General features: G+C 42.4%; 1 protein-coding gene across 1 annotated transcript in view; it reads right to left on the bottom strand.

The window, feature by feature from the left end:
* DSCAM (DS cell adhesion molecule) overlaps positions 1 to 18,912 on the bottom strand; it is a 607,645-nt gene that overhangs the window by 141,156 nt on the left and 447,577 nt on the right. The window contains exons 12-14 of the mRNA XM_063083118.1: positions 2,109 to 2,305; positions 920 to 1,016; positions 144 to 272 (exon numbers count right to left, since the gene is read on the bottom strand). Coding sequence (XP_062939188.1) covers positions 144 to 272; positions 920 to 1,016; positions 2,109 to 2,305 — 423 coding nt within the window. The remainder of the gene's footprint in view (positions 1 to 143; positions 273 to 919; positions 1,017 to 2,108; positions 2,306 to 18,912) is intronic.

An 18,912-nucleotide genomic window follows, 5' to 3' on the forward strand; every position in this document is an offset into this window, starting at 1 on the left:
GACTTCATGCAAGAAAGTAGCCCGACTGCCAGAAAATGCTCCCGTGAGTCGAGATGTGTTCTCACAGGTAAAGAGAATACAGAAGAAGAAAAATAAAGGATTTTTCAAAGTGGAAACAGAGCTGGAGAAAATAAAGGACTTACCTGATTTGTTTTTGCATTCAATATCATAGCCCGTGATGGGGCTGTTTCCATCAAACCCCATGGTCCACCTGAGCGTGATTGTGCGTGCTTTGACGTCTTTGATCTCAATTTCGGGAGGGTCTGGCGGCTCTGTGCCATCAACAGAAAGACCCCACATTAGTGAAGACAGAGGTCAGACATGTAAAACTCCTGGAAACGCTGACTATGACTCACAAATGACTTGTTAGTATTAGACAATGACAGATGCTTTTTGGGGGAAGCAATTTTTTTTCTTGATCATATTTAGGGAGGAGAAATTCCATTTTTCCAAGACTTCCAACTTTCATGGCACTTGCACAACTGGGCCAAACCTGGAGCATATAAATGTCACTATGCTAGTTTGGACCTCTAACTCAAAACATATTTTGGCACCATATGTTAAACTTCCTTTTTCATTCTGATCGTCTGCAATATGGATTCTTTGAATTGAGCAAAGAAAGTGGACCACTGAGCTGTTGTGCACTCGGCAAGAGTACCATTGCCTTGTCATTTGACTCAAGTCCCTTAAGAGCTTTGCTCCCTGTGTTTTGGGGCTGCATTTTGCATAGTATAGTCACAGGCACCGCAAAATACCATGGGTGCACTGACTTTGTACATGTTCAAACTTTTCTGAGAATTAGGAAATGTTACACTGCAGGCTGAGGCCATGCAGACGCAAAAGCTGGACACACGCTTCCTGTCCTGCAATGACTGTATCCTATGACTGTATCCAATGACTGTATGTGTCTTCTTCCTACCTTGCACTGTGAGTTGAATTATTCCACGGTCCTCCCCGTAAGAATTGATTGCATGGCAGGAGAAGAAGCCAGAATCTTCTCTCACAGTTGGCAAAATCTATGTGTAAAACAGAAAGAAATTCATCTCATTTGGTTGTGTGGAGCTGGAGAAAAACCGAAGTAGCTTTTGGCTGTAAAATTCCCTCTCTGCTCATTCACCCCTCCTGCCATTCCCAGCATGCATATATACACGCTCACAAACACAGACACACACACTCATCCCCCCACACATTCATTCACTCACACACACACAACTCTCGCATGTACCCTCTGGGGGCAAATTGTTCCAGTGCAATTATAAATGTGCACGTGGATAGGTCCAATGTATATTATCTGCGTCAACTGCCAGCTCGTTAGAATGGATGTGTCATTTATGTAGGATGTCATGGTCAGGTCGATGTATATTCCACATATACATTTTTTCCCCTCATGGTATGCCTTTAGAACATCCAGAGCAACTGTCCCTAAAGAAACCAATGTACACATATTGCAGTCAGGTGGCCCAGCACAGCTCTCATCAGAGTTCTGCTCTAGCAGGGCTCCAGGACTGGACCCATGTGAGAGGACTGATATAAGTGTTTGAAACACAGGGCTTCCCCACCCCCAATTCCCCCTCCCCTCAATAATAAAAGCATCTTTTAGGTAACTAACAATAGTGCTAAAAAAAGAGAGAGAATACAACTTTTTTCTAGCTTTTGTGATCTTTTATAAATGACAGATGTTTTTTCATTTTTACATTGGACTTTTCCAAAGAAGCGAAATATTTTTCATTATAATATGTTTTGTCTCAAAGCTCATCACATATTTTTATGGGAGGTTAAAACACGCACATGGTATAGGCTGTCATCCCTGCAGGATTAACTTCCAGTAAAGACTCCTATTCCTCACTTTAGTTTTTTATTACAGTTGGGTTTCCTGTCATGTTCATAGTAATTCTATTCTTCATAGCACTTACCATAAAGTGCTATTTTTGAAGGTTGTTCAGTAGCTTCACTGTATGAAGGGGAGGTAAACGGCACTTCATGAATAAGTCCCAAAAGATTACTTGCTGTTTATCATCTGCATGACCCATTTGTGTAAGAGGACATGCTTATTTTTCCATTCTAAAGTAAAGTTAGATTCCATTCTATTGTATTCATCATGCTTTTACCTGCAGAGTAGAAATCACCTCCTCCCCCACCTCCTTGGTAGACACAAGATATCGAGCCATTTCGGGGTTAATGATCCGGTCCTCCTTCTCCCAGCGGACGATAATGGGCTTCTCCCCATGGGCTGTGCAGCTCACCTCCTTCTTTTGACCCTGCGTGGCCAGGGTAGTATTTGGGTAGGATGTTATCATTGCAGGAACTGAAAAACCAAAAGGGACACAACTTACTCAGCAAAGCAGAGCTCTTGATTTTCCCCACCACAATACTCAGGGAAGTCGTGCTCAAAGAGATCCTTCTTTAAAATAAAATTAATTCAAGAAACTTCTGAGCAAGAATCATGAGCAAACTGAAGGGAAGGTGGCAAAAAAATGAAACTCGACAAATGAGCCCCAGGCAGACATGGCCAGGTGGCTTTCTCCTCGTGGGATGCCGTTGTCTTCCAGTCCTGTCGAGAGCACTCGGGGGAATGGGACATGACCTGTGTCCCCCAGAACCCACAGGAAAATGCTTTTACTTGCTCATTAGCCTAGAAGAGAATAAACATTAGGAATTGTGCTCTTCTCTCTATAATCGTCCACATTTCTAACTCACATTTTCAGCAATGGACATGAGACCTTCATTATTATTCAACTTAGGTGGAGTCCTTGCTGTTGCCAACCAGGCACAGTCATTGCTTCTCACTCTCCCCATCTCCTCCGGTGTTATAAACCTTGCAAACCTTTATCAGTGATTTGGAGACCTCAAAACTGTCCTTTTTCCGTAACCCACAGCAGAGAATCTCATCTGCAGTTTACTGAGAAAATGGAAAACTTTATTTGTAAAACTTCTCAAATTCTCTTTCACCACCTCAAAATTAATACTTAGACTTCTATTGTGGGCAACGGATGACAAAAGACCCCACCTCCATTCCACAACCCACCTAGAAATTCTGGGCAGCATATAGTAAATACTTTTTTTAAAAAAAATTTATTTTCTCGATATACATTGTGGCTGATTATTGCTCCCCATCAGCAAAACCTCCCTCCCTTCTCCCTCCCCCCTCCCCCCCAACAATGTCCTTTCTGTTTGCTTGTCGTTTCAACTTCAAGTAATTGTGGTTGTTATATCTTCTCCACCCCCCCCCCGGTTTTGTGTGTGTGTGTGTGTGTGTGTGTGTGTGTGTGTGTGTGAATTTATATATTAATTTTTAGCTCCCACCAATAAGTGAGAACGTGGTATTTCTCTTTCTGTGCCTGACTTGTTTCACTTAATATAATTCTCTCGAGGTCCATCCATGTTGTTGCAAATGGCAGTATTTCATTCGTTTTTATAGCTGAGTAGTATTCCATTGTGTAGATGTACCACATTTTCCGTATCCACTCATCTGATGATGGGCATTTGGGCTGGTTCCAGCTCTTGGCTATTGTAAAGAGTGCTGTGATGAACATTGGGGAACAGGTATACCTTCGACTTGATGATTTCCATTCCTCTGGGTATATTCCCAACAGTGGGATGGCTGGGTCGTATGGTAGATCTATCTGCAGTTGTTTGAGGAAACTCCATACCATTTTCCATAGAGGCTGCACCATTTTGCAGTCCCACCAACAATGTATGAGAGTTCCTTTTTCTCCGCAGCCTCGCCAGCATTTATCATTCAGAGTCTTTTGGATTTTAGCCATCCTAACTGGGGTTAGGTGGTATCTCAGTGTGGTTTTGATTTGCATTTCCCGGATGCTGAGTGATGTTGAGCATTTTTTCATATGTCTGTTGGCCATTTGTATATCTTCCTTAGAGAAATGCCTACTTAGCTCTTTTGCCCATTTTTTAATTGGGTTGCTTGTTTTCTTCTTGTAAAGTTGTTGGAGTTCCTTGTATATTCTGGATATTAATCCTTTGTCAGATGTATCTTTTGCAAATATTTTCTCCCACTCTGTTGGTTGTCTTTTAACTCTGTTAATTGTTTCTTTTGCTGTGCAGAAGCTTTTTAGTTTGATATAATCCCATTTGTTTATTTTTCCTTTGGTTGCCCGTGCTTTTGGGGTCGTGTTCATGAAGTCTGTGTCCAGTCCTATTTCCTGAAGTGTTTCTCCTAAGTTTTCTTTAAGAAGTTTTATTGTTTCAGGGTGTATATTTAAATCCTTAATCCATTTTGAGTTGATTTTAGTATACAGTGAGAGGTATGGATCTAGTTTCATTCTCCTGCATATGGATATCCAGTTATCCCAGCACCATTTGCTGAAGAGGCAGTCCCTTGCCCATTGAATAGGCTTGGTGCCTTTGTCAAAGATCAGATGGCAGTAAGTGTGTGGGTTGATTTCTGGATTCTCTATTCTATTCTATTGGTCAGTGTGTCTGTTTTTATGCCAGTACCATACTGTTTAGGTTATTATAGCTTTGTAGTATAGCTTAAAGTCCAGTAGTGTTATGCCTCCAGCTTTATTTTTTTTGCTCAGCATTGCTTTGGCTATGCGTGGTCTTTTATTGTTCCATATAAATGACTGGATAGTTTTTTCCATTTCTGAGAAAAATGTCTTTGGAATTTTGATGGGGATTGCATTGAATTTGTATATCACTTTAGGTAGTATGGACATTTTCACTATGTAGATCCTTCCAATCCAAGAGCATGGGATATCTTTCCATCTTCTTGTATCCTCTCTAATTTCTCTCAACAGTGGCTTGTAGTTCTCATTATAGAGATTTTTCACCTCTTTGGTTAACTCAATTCCTAAGTATTTTATTTCTTTGGTAGCTATTGTAAATTGGCAGGCTTTCTTGATTTCTCGTTCTGCATGTTCAATATTGGAGAAAAGAAATGCTACTGATTTTTGTGTGTTGATTTTGTATCCTGCTACTGTGCTGAAATCATTTATCAATTCCAGCAGTTTTTTTGTAGAGGTTTTAGGCTGTTCGATATATAGGATCATGTCATCTGCAAACAGGGACAGTTTGACTTCATCTTTTCCAATATGGATGCCCTTTATTTCCTTCTCTTCTCTGATTGCTCTGGCTAGTACTTCCAACACTATGTTGAATAGGAGTGGTGAGAGTGGGCATCCTTGTCTAGTTCCTGTTATTAAAGGAAAAGCTTTCAGCTTTTCCCCATTCAGGATGATATTGGCAGTGGGTTTGGTATATATGGCTTTAATTATGTTGAGATACTTTCCCTCTATATCTAACTTATAGAGGGTCTTTGTCAAGAATGAGTGCTGAACTTTATCAAATGCTTTTTCAGCATCTATAGAGATGATCATATGGTCCTTGTGTTTGAGTTTATTAATATGGTGTATCACATTTATTGATTTGCGTATGTTGAACCAACCTTGCATCCCTGGAATGAATCCCACTTGATCGTGATGAATAATTTTTCGTATGTGTTGCTGTATTCTGTTTGCTAATATTTTAGTGAGGATTTTTGAGTCTATATTCATCAAGGATATTGGCCTGTAGTTTTCTTTTTTGGTTATATCTTTACCTGGTTTTGGTATCAGGATGATGTTTGCTTCATAGAATGAGTTTGGGAGATTTGCGTCCGTTTCAATCTTTTGGAATAGTTTGTAAAGAATCGGTGTCAATTCCTCTTTGAATGTTTGGTAAAATTCTGCTGTGAATCCATCTGGTCCTGGGCTTTTCTTTGTTGGGAGCCTTCTGATAACAGCTTCAATCTCCTTTATTGTTATTGGTCTGTTCAAATTTTCTACGTCTTCACGGTTCAGTTTTGGGAGCTTGTGTGTGTCCAGAAATTTATCCATTTCCTCCAGATTTTCAAATTTGTTGGCGTATAGTTGTTTATAGTAGTCTCGAATGATTCCTTGTATTTCAGATGAATCAGTTGTAATATAGCCTTTTTCATTTCTAATTTTGGTTATTTGAGTCTTCTTTCTTCTTTTTTTGTTAGCCATGCTAATTGTTTGTCAATTTTATTTATCTTTTCAAAAAGCCAACTTTTTGATTTGTTGATCTTTTGAATTGTTTTTTGGTTTTCAATTTCATTTAGTTCTGCTCTGATCTTAATGATTTCTTTCCTTCGGCTAACTTTAGGTTTGGATTGTTCTTGTTTTTCTAGTTCTTTAAGGTGAAGTGTTAGGTTGTTCACTTGCCATCTTTCCATTCTTCTGAAGTGAGCATTTAATGCAATAAATTTCCCCCTCAATACTGCTTTTGCAGTATCCCACAGGTTTTGGTATGATGTATCATTGTTTTCATTAGTTTCAATAAATTTTTTGATTTCCTGCTTGATTTCTTCTTGGACCCATATGTCATTAAGTAGAATGCTGTTTAATTTCCATGTGTTTGTATATTTTCCAGAGTTTCGTTTGTTATTAATTTCTAGTTTTAATCCATTGTGGTCTGAGAAGATACATGGGATAATTCCATTTTTTTTGAATTTATTGAGACTTGATTTGTGACCTAAAATGTGATCTATCCTGGAGAATGATCCATGTGCTGATGAGAAGAATGAATATTCTGAGGTTGTTGGGTGGAGTGTTCTGTAGATATCTGCCAATTCCAATTGGTCTAGAGTCTTGTTTAGATCTTGTGTTTCTCTACTGATTCTTTGCCTAGATGATCTGTCTAATATTGACAGTGGGGTGTTCAGGTCCCCTGCTATTATGGTATTAGTGTCTATTTCCTTCTTTAGGTCTAACCGAGTTTGTTTTATAAATCTGGCTGCTCCAACATTGGGTGCATACATATTTATGATTGTTATGTCTTCTTGATGGATCAGTCCTTTTATCATTAAGTAGTGTCCCTCATTGTCTCTTTTTATGGTTTTTAGTTTAAAGTCTATTTTGTCAGATATAAGAATAGCTACTCCAGCTCGTTTTTCTTTTCTGTTTGCATGGTAAATCTTTTTCCATCCTTTCACTCTTAGTCTGTGTGAATCTTTATGGGTGAGGTGGGTCTCTTGTAGGCAGCATATAGTTGCGTCCTCCTTTTTGATCCAGTCACCCAGTCTGTGTCTTTTGATTGGGGAATTTAAGCCTTTTACATTAAGAGTTGTTATTGAAAGGTGTTGATTTATTCCTAGCATTTTATTGGTTGTTTGGTTGTCTTAGGTGTCTTTTGTTCCTTGCTTTCTGATTTACTGTTTGGTTTCTGTGTTTGTTGGTTCCTTAGGTTGTAGATAGCATTTTTGTTTGCTTGTTTTCTCTTCATGAATGCCATTTTTATTATACTAGTGGGTTTTGATTTTTCTTGGGTTTTTAGTGCAGTGGTAGTTATTTTTCAGGAACCAAACCCAGTACTCCCTTGAGGATTTCTTGTAAGGGTGGTCATGTGGTAGTGAACTCCCGCAGTTTTTGTTTGTCTGAGAAATATACTATTTGCCCTTCATTTCGGAAGGATAGCCTTGCAGGGTACAGTATTCTTGGCTGGCAATCTTTGTCTTTTAGTATTTTGAAAATATCATCCCATTCCTTTCTAGCTTTTAGGGTTTGTGATGAAAAGTCTGATGTTAGCCTGATTGGGGCTCCTTTGTAGGTGGTTTGACGCTTCTCTCTTGCAGCTTTTAAGATTCTCTCTTTGTCTCTGAGTTTTGCCAATTTGACTATGACATGTCTTGGAGGAGGCCTTTTTGGGTTGAATACATTTGGAGATCGTTGAGCTTCCTGGATCTGAAGATCTGTGAATTTTCCTATACCTGGGAAGTTTTCTGCCACTATTTTTTTTGAATATGTTTTCAATGGAATCTCCATTTTCCTCCCCTTCTGGAATACCCATGACTCGGATATTTGAGCGCTTAAGGTTGTCTGATATCTCTCTTAGATTTTCTTCCATGTCCTTGATTCTTTTTCTTTCTTTCTTTTTGTCTGCTTGTGTTATTTCAAACAGCCCATCTTCAAGTTCAGAGGTTCTCTCTTCAACTTTGACAAGCCTGCTGGTTAAACTCTCCGTTGTGTTTTTTATTTCGCTGAATAACTTCTTCAGTTCAGCAAGTTCTGCTACATTTTTTTTCAGGACATTGATTTCTTTGTACATTTCCTCTTTCAGATTCTGTATACTTTTCCTCATTTCGTCATGATGTCTAGCTGTGTTTTCTTGTATCTCATTCAGTTTCCTTAAAATTATCACTCGAAATTCCTTGTCAGTCATTTCAAGGGCTTCTTGTTCTATAGGATCTAGAGTTTGAGATTTATTAACTTTTGGTGGTGTACTTTCTTGATTTTTTGTTTTTCTGGTATCTTTTTTTAGATGTTTATTCATTGTGGCAGGGGGTTTCACAGTCCACCGGTTTTAGACTAATGAATAACTAGGATGTTGCTGTGGTTGCCAATTTGGTATGGCTACCTCCGTGGCTGCTCAGTTGGCCTCTAGTGCCTTGTGTGTGTGGTTGCCTCGGGTCTTGGGCTTCTCCAGGGAGCCACCTTTCTGGTCAGCTTGGACTCTGCTGGGCTGGTGGATCACGTACCACAGGGTGTGTGATCGCTGTTGAGCTTTCACTTCCTGTGCAGGACTTCTCCCTGTTCCGTGTGCTCTGGCCCAGGCTGTTGGATCGTGCAGTGGCGACCCCACAGGGTGTGTGGTTTCTGTCTAGTCTCCGCCTCCCTGGCCGCACGTCTCCCCACTCTGTGCGCACTGTGCTGGGCTGGGGCGTGTCTTCTGCAACCCTCGTCTATCAGCTGGGCCTTCAAGACCCTGCTCGGCACTGCCTCGCCCAGGAAGTCTACCAGGTTTCTGCTAGGCACAGACGACCGGTCGCTCTGGGTGCCTTTGTATCACTGTGTAGATCTTTCTCGGGACTTGTTCACCTTTGTATCCCCCCGGTATAAACCGAGTCTAGCGCCCGCCTGCAGCCAGCTCTCCGGCAGGTTCAAGCGGACCTGGGAACTCTCCTACCACTCTATTCCCAACCAGAAATTGGTTAGGCTTTTTTCTGAACTGGTGGCTGCAGAGATGGTATCTGCCTCCCAGTAACAGGAAGTTTACCGGGGGCCAGAGTCCAGGGTGCGGTGGAGTGAGAGTCGGCCCACCCGTACTTCCTTGCCCTCCCAACACTGGCCGGGGACGCCCCACACCACCAACCCGCCAGAGAACCATGGAGGGAGTGGGAGGGGAGGCCGGCCCGCAGGCTCCGGAAAGCCCCGCGCCAGGCCAAGCAAGTGGGAGGGCTCAGTGGCGGCCGAGCCGGGCGGAGCTGCCCGGACCTGGGAAAATGTAGGGAGCCCCGGGGCAGTGAGTGGCCTGGTGATGCAGGCGGGAGTCGGGTGGGCGTCTGCCGCCCACAGGACTGGTCCAGGGTTCACTCACAGGGTTGTGCCCGGTCGGGCGCTCACTGTCTGCCTCTGGTTTGCCGCCTTTCCTGTTCTCGGCTGCTGCCGCCTCGGGCTGTTCGGTCTGGGCGCGGCTCGGGCGCTCCCAGGAATCTTCTTTAATGCCGGCCTGAAACCTCGAATCCTGAATAGGGCAGCTGGCCGCCTTCAGCGCGGCCCTGGCCTCCGGGATCCTGTGTGCATCCACTGCAGCCCTGGTGCCGTGTTCCCTGTTCGAGACTCGCTTTTGCAGCTAAGAAACAGTTCTTTTCCTGCTCCACACTTCAAAGCTTTTGCCTGTAAATGAGGCAGCCTCTCCTGCCGAGGGCAAAGTGGCGGTCACCCCCCTCGACCGGCCAGCAGCAGCAGTCCTCCCTTAAGAGATGGCAAGAGGAGGGTCCACAAGTTTCCCGGCTGCCTGAGGCCCAGTGGCTGCCTTTTCCACCTCAGCTACTCCGCGCCAGCTGCCGCAGCCACCGCCATCTTGGAAATATAGTAAATATCTTAAATGCACATTAAGCTTACAAGAAAGGGAGAGAAAAACCAAGGGCCAAAACCAAAAGTGGATGCTAAAAAGCTGGAGGCAATGTAATGTTGGTGCTTTGACTATGTGAGAGGTAGGGAATTAAAAAGTGAGACCTCCATAGGCTGCCTTCCCCAAGGGCTCTATATAACCCCCCCAAATAAAAATAAGAATGTAAGTTCACAAATGTCAAAGGTAGAAGCAAAACACCTTGGCTGGGTTATGAATATAGAAAAAAATGTCTCACTTGAGAACTTGTAACTGGCCTGACTCAACCTAGGTCTGCAGTCAAATTCATGCTAAAGAATGAACATGGAGCTGATGCTCATTTGGTAAAAGGCCTGAGGAACCTGGAGAAAATAAACACACTCTGGAAGAATGTGCCCTCCATCCAAGCCCACTGGAATTCTTTCAGGTAAAGCCCTGCTGAACATGAGCTCGCAAACCAAAACCATAAAACACAAGTGAAAACAATCCACCTTGATTAAGAACCAGCCCTCCAAGCATACCAGATGACAGAATTATCAGATATAGCCTCTAAAATAACTATACATAAAATGTTTAAAGATAGTTTTAAAACATGATAAAGGAGCAAGATATTATCAAAAAGGACTAGCAGGATTTTGAAAACTAACCAAAACAAATTTATATTTTTATCTGCTATTTACTTCATTTCCCCAATCACAGGAAGAAAGACTCCCTCTCATTTCTAAGGTCAAGCTCACACTGTGCTCTTGGTTGTCCACCTGGTAAGCCCTCCAGCGCTCCCTGGGCACCTGACCACAGAAACACTGTGGCTTCCTCTAAGACTGGCACATACCAGGTCACGTCTTCCCCCATGGCCTACCCGAGAGGTTTGAGACATATAACAAAAAGTCAAAGACCTACCAGTTCTATAGCCTGGACATCCATGAAAGAACCTACACTTTGAAGTATCTCCACAGGCAGCAGCCCCACCATTGACCACGTAACAAGATGTGATGTGAACAAATGAGTGACAGGAAAGAGGCACTCTGAGTCTTACATTTCAAAGAGAGTTGCCCACAAATGTTGTGAAATTCCTCTTCCAGCATAAAATTGGCCTTACTACTCCCTGCCTGTAGTCCTGATCTCTCCCTTCTCCTAGCCCATGAAAGAAAAATGATTATTTTTATTGACAGCTTTACTGAGGTATAATTGACATATCATAAAATCCACCTGTTTTTTAAATGTACAACTCAATTATATACTTAATATTTTATTAGCTTCCTAGGATGGTTGTAACAAATTACCAGAAGCTGGATGGTTAAAATAACAAAAATTTCTTCTCTCACAGCTCAGGAGGTCAGAAGCCCCAAATCCACGTGACAACAGGGCCATGCTCTCTCCAAAGGTTCAGGGAGAAGCCTTCCTGCCTCTTCCAGCTTCTAGTGGCCTAAGGCGTTCCTTGGCTTGTGGCAGCATAACTCCAATCTTTGCTTTTCCCTTCACATGGCATTCTTCCTTGAGTATTTCTCTCTCTTCCCATGAACTTTTTATAAGTGCACCAGTCACTAGATTTAGGACCCACCCTACTATAGTGTGACCTCATCTTAGCTAATTATATCTGCAAAGACTCTATTTCTACATGAGGTCACATTCCAAGATTTCAGGGGGACATGAGTTTGTGTTCAGCCCAGTACAAGTATAGTTACATTATCCAATACATATACATATATACGTACTATTATTACCCAAATACAAGCATATAGAGTGTATAACTATCAGCACATCAAATTTTAAAGTATTTGCATTACCTCACAAAGATCCCTCCTGCCCTTTTGCTGTCACTTCCTTTTCCCATCCCAAGTCCTAGGCAATTGCTAATCTACATCCTGTCCCTATATTGCCTTTTCTGGACATTTCCTATAAATGCAATTATATGGTATGTATTCTTTTGTGTCTAGTTTTCTGGACTTTTTCTTTTTCATTAAGCATATGTTTTTGAGGTTTCTCCATATTATAATGTTTACCAGTACCTTGTTCCTTTTTATTGCTGACTAGTATTCTACTTCATGGATATACCAGATTTGTTTATCCACCCACTGGCTGATGCACTTTTGGGTTGCTTCCACTTTTTGGCTCTTATGAATAATTCTGCTATAAAATTTGTGTATAAGTTGTTGTGTGGACATATGTTTTTGTTTCTCCTGAAGATATTCCTAGGAGTGGGACTACTGGGTTATAAGGCAATTCTATGTTTAACATTTTGAGAAACTGCCACACTGTTTTACCAAGTGGTGGCAGCATTTCGCATTTCCTAGGCAAGCAGATTGAGGAGAGAAGGGGATGTAAGAAGAGCTGGTAAGTTTATGATGAGGAACAAGCACATTCCTCTTCAGTCATATGATGGGGAACTCGAAGAGGTGACATTGGTGCACCTGTGAGAATGTGAGCTGCCTCCTGCCTTTCCAGCTGGATGCTTACTGGCTGTACAAGCCCAGGTCACCATGGTGCTGCCACCACAGAGGAGCTGAGGGTGGTGGCTTCTTTACTAAGAACACCTGCTTCTTCACTAAGAACACCTGACCTAAATCTATTAATCAGGATTTTTTTTTTCCATAGGGATCGAGGGCAAAGCAATTAGAGATACCAAAGCCACCAAAAAGTGGCCTAAATTGCAAAACTAGATAAATCTGTCATAGACCCAAGAAGAAAATACTTACTTCTCATTCTTCCTCTCCAACCTCGGGAACATGAATCAAAAATTGTGAAGGCCACATATAATTTAGCTTTGAAAGGTGGCCCCCTGGTCCCTTCCTGATTCCTGATAAGGACTTGGATACCTGCACCACTCTTATGTTTAGAACAAAATATACAAACTCTGGTTGCAAAACTGTTCTGGAAATCAGCCCATGCTGACAGGGAACCAGTTACAAAAAAAGGGTTTCTGTCCTATCTTAGGAGCTACTATGCAGAGGAGCAAAGCATTGTGAAAGCTGGTGTTCCCCCAGAATGTACCTTCCCAGTACTTTAGAACAGGCGACTGGAAGAACTGCACCCAAAAACTGTAGCCTTGCATTGAGGACTTGTTCATTTTCTGCCCTTTCTTTTCTTTTTCTGATAATTACAAGCTTTATTGCATTATATATGGGAGAAACACCTTGAGTAGATCATGGACCTCTGGTTTGTTTACAATCTGCCCATCTTACTCTACAAGAAATGCTCCTAATTTTTACTGGCATTGCTCCTTCGAAGGAGTGCCCCACCACAATGGGTATTTTAGTTCTGGTTACTAAATTCAGCATTTAGTCAGAAATACTCTGATTAGCTAGCCCGTGTTCTCCTATCCCATTCAAGTATTTTCAGCCCTTTAAAGGAATGGTCAAAACGATTTCTAAAAAGGGATCATCGCTGAGGCTTCTTTGCAATGCTAATGTTTGAAGGCATAACCTTTTCCCTTGTCACAGGCATGGGTGCTGAGAGATGACATGTCAGTATAGCAGCCCTTTCTGCAAGAATTTCTGAAGCATAACAAATGGAGGGAGTAATTTAACAGGGATTAGGGAGAGGTTTATGGGCAAACTCTGTTAGCAGAGGCAAAGGAAATCTAGACCCAAGAGGGTGTAGTCCAAAGATTGTGTGCTATGTGCCCTTCCTGCAAAATTACCCAGTAAGAAAGCTATTTTTGTATCATGATATATCAGTTTATAAATTTTCTTGATTAACCTTGATATTATCTAACAGCACTTTTAATGCTCAGAAAACCTGCTTGCTTATGATATAAGGGAACATTGTCTAACCTACTTTCTTGCAGCAGAAAGATACAGTGTGTAGAGGAGCTGCTGCCACCAGCCAGGGACAGCTGAATGTGCATATCTCTGCCCAACTCTGCAGTGCAGTGACGTGACCTTTTGTGCTCGAAATTGACAATGGTGGGAGTATTTACACTACGGGAACTTGGAAAACACTAGAAATCAGGGCAGGACTTTCTCCACCTTCTCCCCCTAACTGCTAGTTGTTAATCACTTACTAGAATAGTACTTAGGAGAGTGTTTCACTATATTAATGATTTTAAGGGGTGTTCCCATCATACCAGAGACACTGAGAAGTTGGAGAGTTTAACCTAAGAGCAATAACTAACCTTATTCATAAAAGTAAACCCTACAAATATTAATAGTATATCATTATTTTTGACAAATAATTCAGCAATAAATTGATGTATACATTGTTTTTTTTCAGCATAGGATGATGAAAAGATGTTTCAATCAATCACTGATTGTATTAGTCCTTTTCTGTTGCTTATAACAAAATATGTGAAACTGGGTGATTTACAAAGAAAATAAAATTTATCGCTTATAGTTTCAGAGACCAGGAAGTCCAAATTCCAGGGAACACATCTGGTGAGGGCCTTGGTCGTGGTGACAGTGACCCAGGGGTCTCACATGGCAGAAAATGGCAGAGCAGAGAGAAACTAACCTCTCACGTACTCTTCTTTTAAAGCCCTCAGAACCAAGTCCCTGACCACCATTTTTAATCCATTCACTACTGCATGGTCCTACAATCCAATCACCTCTTCACAGGTCTCACCTTTCAGTTACCATAATAGGATTTCCCACTCTCAACAGTTATGGTGGGCATTAAGTTTTAGGGAGACATTCAACCCAAGGCACTGATATTAATGATTAATTCAAAACTTTACTTTCCTCAAGCTTTTAAATGACTCTACCAGTAATACAAAATTAATCCTAATACATTTTCATTTCTTTTCTTCCTCCCCAGCTTTGCTGAAAATACCATGAAAAGGAAACAAGAGAAAGTACCAAGCAGCCTAGATAACCCCAAACTAGACAGGCTTCCTGTTGTGATCATCTGGTTCAATCCCTTTAGTTTATACAGAAGAAAAGGGAAAAGCAGAGGAAAATGGGCTCCAAAGGCCCAAACACAAGCAAGGGTCAACCAGCATCTGACTTTAATGGGTCCTATTTAGAAACCATCATTAACATTGTCAATAACGAGCCCCAACACAGAGGTTGGCCAACTATTCTGGATTGTCCAGGACTTCCCATGTTTTAGCTTGGAAAGTCCTACATCTTGGAAGTCCCTCAGTCCCTTCACTCACTCAGAACAGGTGGCAAAGGGTGTGGGGCCAAGAACAAGGTAACAAAGCTGGACCCATGTCCAAGCTGGGAAACTGAGGCAGGAGATACTAAGATTTCTAGGTAAGAGGTTGAGGGCAAGAGACGCTGAGAGGCACAAACACGTTTTTTAAGCTACTTCAACTATTTTGATTTTCACATCCTCCCCCAACATTTTATTATGAAAATATTTGAAACATACAGAAAGTTGAACATTCATAAACCCACTGCCTGGATTCCGCAGTTAAAATTTTCATGCACAGATTTGAATCAAAATGTTTTCACTGTTATCTCATCAGTATACCAAAAGGTACTGGATACATACTTTTCATTACTCTATTTTTAAATTATCTTAGATAAAAACATGAATCAGTGAGTGTCTGAGAGACTAGGCGCTAAGATTGTGTCACGTTCTGAATTCTGCTGCTCAGCATGGTGACACATGAAGAAAAAGAACTGCCACACTCAGGACTGCAGCTGTGACTTGGGATTGGGTGGCCCTTGGGTTAGAGCATGCTCCTCTCACATACGTCATATCAAAGGAGGAGGTGAGAACAGAGGCTGGGAGCAAGAAGCCAGGCTCCAACCTCATGCTATGGTGAGCAAGCAGGGCTGTCGGCTGCTCTGGGCCTTGGATCTCTCATCTGACTCACAGGAGAGCTGAATAGGATCAGGTGCTCTCAACCTGGCTGCATCTCAGAAGTCAGAATCACCTGGGGAGCTTTTAAAATACACCAGAGTCCAGGCCCCACCCCACACCAATTGAATCAGAGTGTCTGGGGCTCAGGCATGGATTTATTTAACGTCTCCCAAGTGATCCTAATATATAGCCTGGATTGAAAGAACTCAACTGGATGTGCTCCAAGGCCTTAATTGTCTCTCTCTTTCCCTTTTTCCTTTTCTTTCTTTCTCTCCCTCCTCCTCACTTTTGTTTTCTCTTTCTCTGCAGAAACTGCACTTCCAGTACCCATCCAACTGTTCTGTTTTTTTTTTTTTTTTCTTTTTTTTGTGACCGGTAAGGGGATCATAACCCTTGGCTTGGTGTTGTCCGCACCGCGCTTGGCCAGTGAGAGCACTGGCCACCCCTATATAGGATCCGAACCCGGGGCCTCGGCGCTCCCAGCGCCGCTGCGCTCCCAGCACCACACTCTCCCGAGTGAGCCATGGGGTCGGCCCGAACTGTTCTGTTTTTTTACTTTCAGTGTAGTATTCAATAAATCACATGAGATACCCAATACTTTATTATAAAATAGGCTTTGTGTTAGATGATTTTTCCCAAATCTAGGGTAATGCAAATGTTCTATACATGTTTAAGGTAGGCTAGACTAAGCTATTGAGTAGGTTAGGTTAGCTGTATTAAATGCATTTTTGACTTATATTTTCAACTTACAATGAGTTTATAGGGACATATCCCCACCATAAATTAAGAAGTACCTGAACTGAATATGTACTTAATCCATACAACAGCCTCCTGGATAGAAATATTGGCCATAGAAATTATCTAAGACATATTTATAAGTGTCATTTAAAGTAGATTCTAAATTATGCTATAAGTGATGGATGTAGAAATAAGATTTCCAGCAGATTCACTGTACTTAAATTTATATTAACAAATGTTTATACAGATGATCAAATAGAAATCAGACACCAAATATCTGTTTTGAAAGGGTAAAAATAGAGATTAGCATATAAGAGAATTTTAGGATCAATTTCATAATTGACATCTCCCCTTTCCCTTTTATTTCTAAATAAGCAAACAGAGAACTGGAGGGTTTTAGAATGGCAAAGACTAGACATTCCCTTATACCTCTCTCTTAACCCCAATCCGAAGCTCTAATTGGTCTAGTGATATTTTTAAAAAATTGATATCACCATAAACATAATGCAGAAAGTTATCTTCATTAATCCCTTTCCTTTCCTTCCTTCCTACCTTCCTCCAGGGTTTGGGAAACAAAACAGGTCAAAGTTCATTCCACACTAAGTAAATAATGTATCAGTCCCTCTGTATTCTTTCAAGTTTTAGATCACTTTCATATACATGATATCACAGCAACATACACGTTCTCAGTGGAGAGGGGAATTCTTCATTCCATTTACCCATAGTGGAACAGGATCAGGGAAAGTGAGTAACTGGTCTGAATCCATGCAACTAGCAGATGCAATATCTACAAGGAGAACCCAGGTCTTCTGATTCCAAATGCAAAGCCTAGTTGCCTAATTGTGGAGGAAGAGGACGGGGCTGTCCCACAGGGTACAGAAGATTTGGCCAGGGGTGTCTGGCAGCCAGACTCTGTCCTCAAGGCCAGAGCATCCTTGGAAACCCCTCAAACTGGGGCTGAATCCACTTAGGGGAGACTCCCCATGATATTGTTGATAGTACTGTTTCCTTGGCCACAAGTAAGGATCCCCACATCTCTCCTGTAAGCCTATTGCATATTTGTGGGATGATGCAGGCAGGACTGGCTATGTAATTTGCAGGACCCAGAGTAAAATGAGAATGTGGAGTCCTTTGTTCAAAAAGCAGGAAAAACGGCCTGTAAAGTTCTAAAATATAAAGATTTTTTTCTTTCTTCTGCAGTCTCTCTCTCTGTGAGTCATGATGGTTTTAATTTTCTATTTTATGCCGTGCTCCCTCGGACATGGGGATCCCGGCTGGGCAAGTGCCATTGCTCCCAGGCACCTACCTGGGCACGGCCGGGTGACTCAGCCTGCACACACATGTGCCCCACCAGCTGCTGGGATCCCTCCCCCCAAAACTGATGTGCCATACCCAGACTTGGTGGGGCCATCAAGTCAGGCCCCTCCCACTGGGATGAAGTCATCTTCTTCGAGCTCCATGGGGCTGCCATCCTGGCGGGGAGGACTGCCCAACCTAGAAATGTGATGGGAGGGCCCGACTCTAATCTTCTCCTCACACTTACCGAGGTTCCCATGAGGTCTGCAGCCATTGCTGGGTGGATGCAGGGATGAGGAGGCCTGGGACTCCAGGAGGTGGGAGAGTGGACAGCTGAGAACCTATTTTGGGGAGGAGGGAAGGTGGGATGACGTAGGAGCTGCAGCTCCATGTCCCCAGTTCATGCTCTACTGCCAATGCACTGTCCCTGAGTGCAGCAAAGTACCCAGCTCCCCAGGCAGCCACTACTTCTACTGGAGGGGAGGAATAGCCTGCTTACCTGGAGGGGAGGTAAAGAGGAGCTGGGGAGGGGACAGTCTTTCTTTCAGGTAAGACTTAGCACGAACCACAGTCCTGAAAATGGAATGGGAACAGCTGTTCCCTCTTTTTTCACGCCCACCGCAGAGGCCACAGCAGCAAACCTTGATTCTCTCAAGGAGTGAATCCCCTTTCAGCCTTCATTATCCAAACCCAATCAACCCATGCACACTGTCCTTCATTAAACCTGTGGTTCCTGATCCTTACATCACCTGGGGCTATCGAGGAACCCACAGTAGTATTTTCCCAGCCACAGCAAACCTGCACTCCCTCGTCCTACTCGTCCTCCTGCTGCTGCTTCCCCCTTTCTCTCTTCCTCTTCTCCTGCTTCCCTTCTTCCTCCCCTTCCCCCTCCTTCTTTTATAGTATAATGTACATGACATGAAATTGACTATTTTATCACTTTAAGTGGCAATGAGTTCATTCATATCGTTACACAACCTTCACCACAAGCCAACCCCAAAACTTTTTAATAGTCTCAAACTGAAACTTGGCACCCCCTCCCTGGCCCCCCAGCCCTGGCAACCACTGTTTTACTTTGTATCCGTATGAATTTGACTATTCTAGGAATTTCACATAAGAATCAGATAGTGTTTGTCCTCATGTTACTGGGTGATTTCACTTAGCATAATGTCCTCAAGGCTTATCCATGTTAGAGCACATGTCAGAATTTCCTTCTTCCACACCCCCCTGATGTCAGCATCCAGCCCAGTGGTGACCACCAGGCTGTCACCAGAAGCATCCCAG

The sequence above is a fragment of the Cynocephalus volans genome, chromosome 1 (assembly GCF_027409185.1).
Source record: "Cynocephalus volans isolate mCynVol1 chromosome 1, mCynVol1.pri, whole genome shotgun sequence".
Classification (NCBI taxonomy): domain Eukaryota; kingdom Metazoa; phylum Chordata; class Mammalia; order Dermoptera; family Cynocephalidae; genus Cynocephalus; species Cynocephalus volans.